The 3,538-nt window shown below is 46.5% G+C and overlaps 1 protein-coding gene across 1 annotated transcript in view; it reads right to left on the minus strand.

The window, feature by feature from the left end:
* Positions 1-222: 222 nt before the first annotated feature.
* The window catches only part of Setd3 (SET domain containing 3, actin histidine methyltransferase), a 58,733-nt gene continuing 55,417 nt past the window's right edge, over positions 223-3,538 (minus strand). The window contains exons 11-12 of the mRNA XM_019205255.2: positions 2,166-2,326; positions 223-1,451 (exon numbers count right to left, since the gene is read on the minus strand). Coding sequence (XP_019060800.1) covers positions 1,023-1,451; positions 2,166-2,326 — 590 coding nt within the window. The 3' untranslated portion in view covers positions 223-1,022. The remainder of the gene's footprint in view (positions 1,452-2,165; positions 2,327-3,538) is intronic.

Below are 3,538 nucleotides of genomic sequence, written 5' to 3' on the forward strand. Positions count from 1 at the left end.
AAAGCAGAGGCTTTCTGGGGACAGCTGCCACTCTCTCCACCCCCTACCCTAGAGACCCGAGGTCCTGCAGCCCCGCTGAACAACAGGCAGGCTGAAGAAGAACTCGGCCAGGGTTTTGTGGGCCTCTGCGCCCCGGGCGAGCACGCTCCACAGCTCAAGGTCAAGGCTCGAAAGATGCTCATCAAAAGGCCTGTCCCGCTCCAAAGAAAGGAACAGACGAAAATATTAATCATGTTTTCCTTTTAATAAGGGCTTTTACTCAAAAGGATAGCTTGGAAAATCTCTAGCTTGCTGTGAAAACCAGAAAAGCCAGGGAGCCGCCTCACTCTGGCCACCACCAGGGAAGGCGGGGGCTGCAGCGGGGCTGCGTGCGATCCGCAGCAGACGCACCAGGAGGGACGCGCGTCCTACTTTGATTCAGGGAGGAAGGGCACGTTCTTAATACAGTGAAACAAAGCACAAAAAGTAAACAAATCTTTAGAAATCACTAGATATATATGTGCATATATATTTATATAATTAGGATTATCATCAACATTTAAAACTATTAAAAAATAAGGTTGCCACCTTTCGTTTTATTTCGGTACTAGGGGATTATTTCTTGAGGAGGAAAACAAAAGGTTCTGCCCGGGCTCTAGGTGTCTCACCTCACCCCGCATCCTGCATCCCGCATCCCGCTCCCCACCACATGCACCCCACCACTAACTCAGTCCCACTTCTGGGCCTCAGCGTGTCGGGCCCACAAAGCAGGGCTGGGCAAGGACACGCTGTCTGCACGGCCTCCAGGGGCCGCTCCCCCTCCACACACACTCTTAGTGCGTGTGTCCTGCCTAGAAGCAAGATGTCAATCTCAATCAAAACGGGAAGCTAGATCTTTAAAATAACTTAAAAAATCATTCGTATATAAAGCAGCAAAAACATTATTTTCCTCTCTGCAGAAAGAAAAATGTTAACAAGAACACAGCATGGAAATGGACTGTTCATCCGCGTCTACCGGGCTGGGCTCCAACAGCCCCTCCAGCTCAGAGCTGCTCTCTGGCTTTGTCAGTGCTGTCAGAAGATTCTTTGGCACCTCCAATCACTCTTTTGCTTTCTCTGGAACTGAAATTCTCATTTTCCGACCCGGTCCCATTGGGGAGAGAGTTTTCACCATTGAGGAGGCCGTGTTCAGCGGTGTTGCTGGCCTCCTTGAGGCTCAGGGCCTCCTCCTCCAGGTTTCGCAAGACCAGGGGCAGCCGCGAGTCGCCCGTGCTGCCCTCCAGCAGCCCAAGGTTACTCTCCTCGTACTTGGGGAGCGGCACCTGCTCCTCCATGTGCTTGCGGAAGCACTTCTGGTTGGTGGCCGCACTCTGCACGGCTTTCTCTAGAATCTCCTTCTCCCCCAGCCGCAGCTTGACGGCCATCTTCATGCGGGCAGGAAGGTCAGGGTTCTTCAGCACAGCCTTGTCTTCCTGGAGAACAGAGGAGCAGCATAAGTGAAAAGAAGCCTGTACCAGCAACACTGCAGGGACAGGCAGGTCTGCTGCAGGGCAGGAGGGAAAGTGAGGTAGTGACAGAAGGTTCTAGAACTTGACTGTGCAGGTGCTTACGTGACTGGACACATCCATCCAAACTGCACTTCAGACTTGTGGGTTTTGTCTGTGGTAAGTTATACCTCAACAAAACCACTGTCAAACAAAAAAGGAAGACCTGCATCAGTGGGGTGGCACAGGAAAAGACTCTCACAGTTTTAGAAGTCACCCTATGGACAATTTTGATGTGGCACCAGGGTAGTACCTGGGTGACAGGCAGGAGCAAGGGGAGGAAGAAAAGGAGGAAAGGAGGAAGAAAGGAAGGAAAGGAAGAAAGAGTGAGAAAGGAGAAAGGAGTCTTTGGAGCTAGAGGCTCAGATAGTGAGCTGACAGCAGAAATGAAAACTGTGGAATCACATGAATTAGAAATTATACAACAGTACTAGATAATTTTAAAGTGTTACTATCTAATCTACAATACCTCAATATGATTTTGTGGGGGAAATATAAGCATATTAAATAGAAAAATATTAATTTTGAATGATAATGTCAAATATGTAATTATTTTGCTAAAAATTAAAGTAATTTGCATTTAGGAAGGAATTTTTTAAAAACCTGAGAAGAGTTCATATCTCCATTTATCAATCTAATTACCTCAGTTGTTGTTTTGTATGTTTTTAAAAGAAGAGAAGCTCGATCTTCAAGAAACGACCAAAGTTTGACCTCATTTTCCCAGCTGACCGGAAACTCAGAATTACCCAGGGTGAAGATTCTATCGATAGCATTCTCTCCTAGCAAATGTTCTTTCAATTCTTCTACAAGAAAACAAACAGCAATCTGTTAGGAAGGAAGAGCAGCCTGCTTTGCCTTCCACAGCAGTTCACTTTGGAAATGTCCTTTCCAACACCGTCGTGGTCCTGGGGAGGATGCTGCCCAAGCAGTCACCAGGCCATTTCTGGCCTATCCAAGGCAGTCAAAGGTGAATTCCACAAGAGGAAACTGAGTCCCACCCAGCCCAGGCGAGGCCTTCCAGGGAGTCTCACAAGGCACTGCCTGCAGACAGTCTGTGACTACGCACGCTGCACTTGGGCCGCGGGGACTTTTACCCAGCCCCGGTGGCTACCACTGGGCTCAGAGAGAACAGTAGAGGAACTGGAAAGGAGAGTGTCCCAACTTCCAGGGACCCCTCACATTGCTCCTTCTTTAGCTTATCTTACAACAAGAAAGCCACAGGGGAAAAAAACAAATAAAACAAGAAAAGGGACCAGAAAAATCTTAGTTAAGGAAAAATGGGCCTGTGCCTCTCACTGAGATGTTAACATCTCAGCTGCCTTCGGGTACACTTAAGAAAAAGGAGAGGGCTTGCTACCACCCCTGCATTTCCTCTCTGGACGTCACCGCCAGACGGAGCTTGCCTGTCTCTGCAGAAGGACCCAGCTTCTCCTGCAATCCAGGCTCTGGCTTCCAGAGCAAAAGGCCCTACAGGTGCACTGTGTACAATTCAAATTGGGATCTGATGCTGCCAGCAAGCCAAACTTTCATTAGTATTAGGTGGAGTAATTCAAAGAAACATCGATTATCTTGACACACTGTTTTCTACAATTAAAGAGAAACTAGAGAAGCAGCAGACCTAAAGTGATTCAAGTTTTTTTTTTTTTTTGAGAAAATGGATGTAACCTAATATTCAAAAAAGATTTATTAAGTTGCGTTTGTTAGCAAAAGAACAGGGTAAAATTCAGGATTTTTAGATTTTATTTAGATTTTTTTATTTAGATTATTTTATATTCTTTGTTTAAAGTGATGAAGATTAAAAATAAAGGCAGCTCCCTTGGTAGAAACAGCTCTTCAGAAGCCCTAAATCCTAGTTGCTTCTGTCACTCCTTCCCCATTAGCCACAGTCCTCTTTTTCAGATAGGGAAAGCAGACCAGCCAGGAGGCTGAGGCAGGAGGACTGCAAGTTCAAAACCATTCTGGACAACTTTCGGGACTTGGTGAGACTCTATCTCAAGATAAAAAAAAAAAAAAAA

This window comes from Fukomys damarensis, unplaced genomic scaffold, assembly GCF_012274545.1.
Source record: "Fukomys damarensis isolate Sample0158 unplaced genomic scaffold, DMR_v1.0_HiC HiC_scaffold_21, whole genome shotgun sequence".
Lineage (NCBI taxonomy): Eukaryota > Metazoa > Chordata > Mammalia > Rodentia > Bathyergidae > Fukomys > Fukomys damarensis.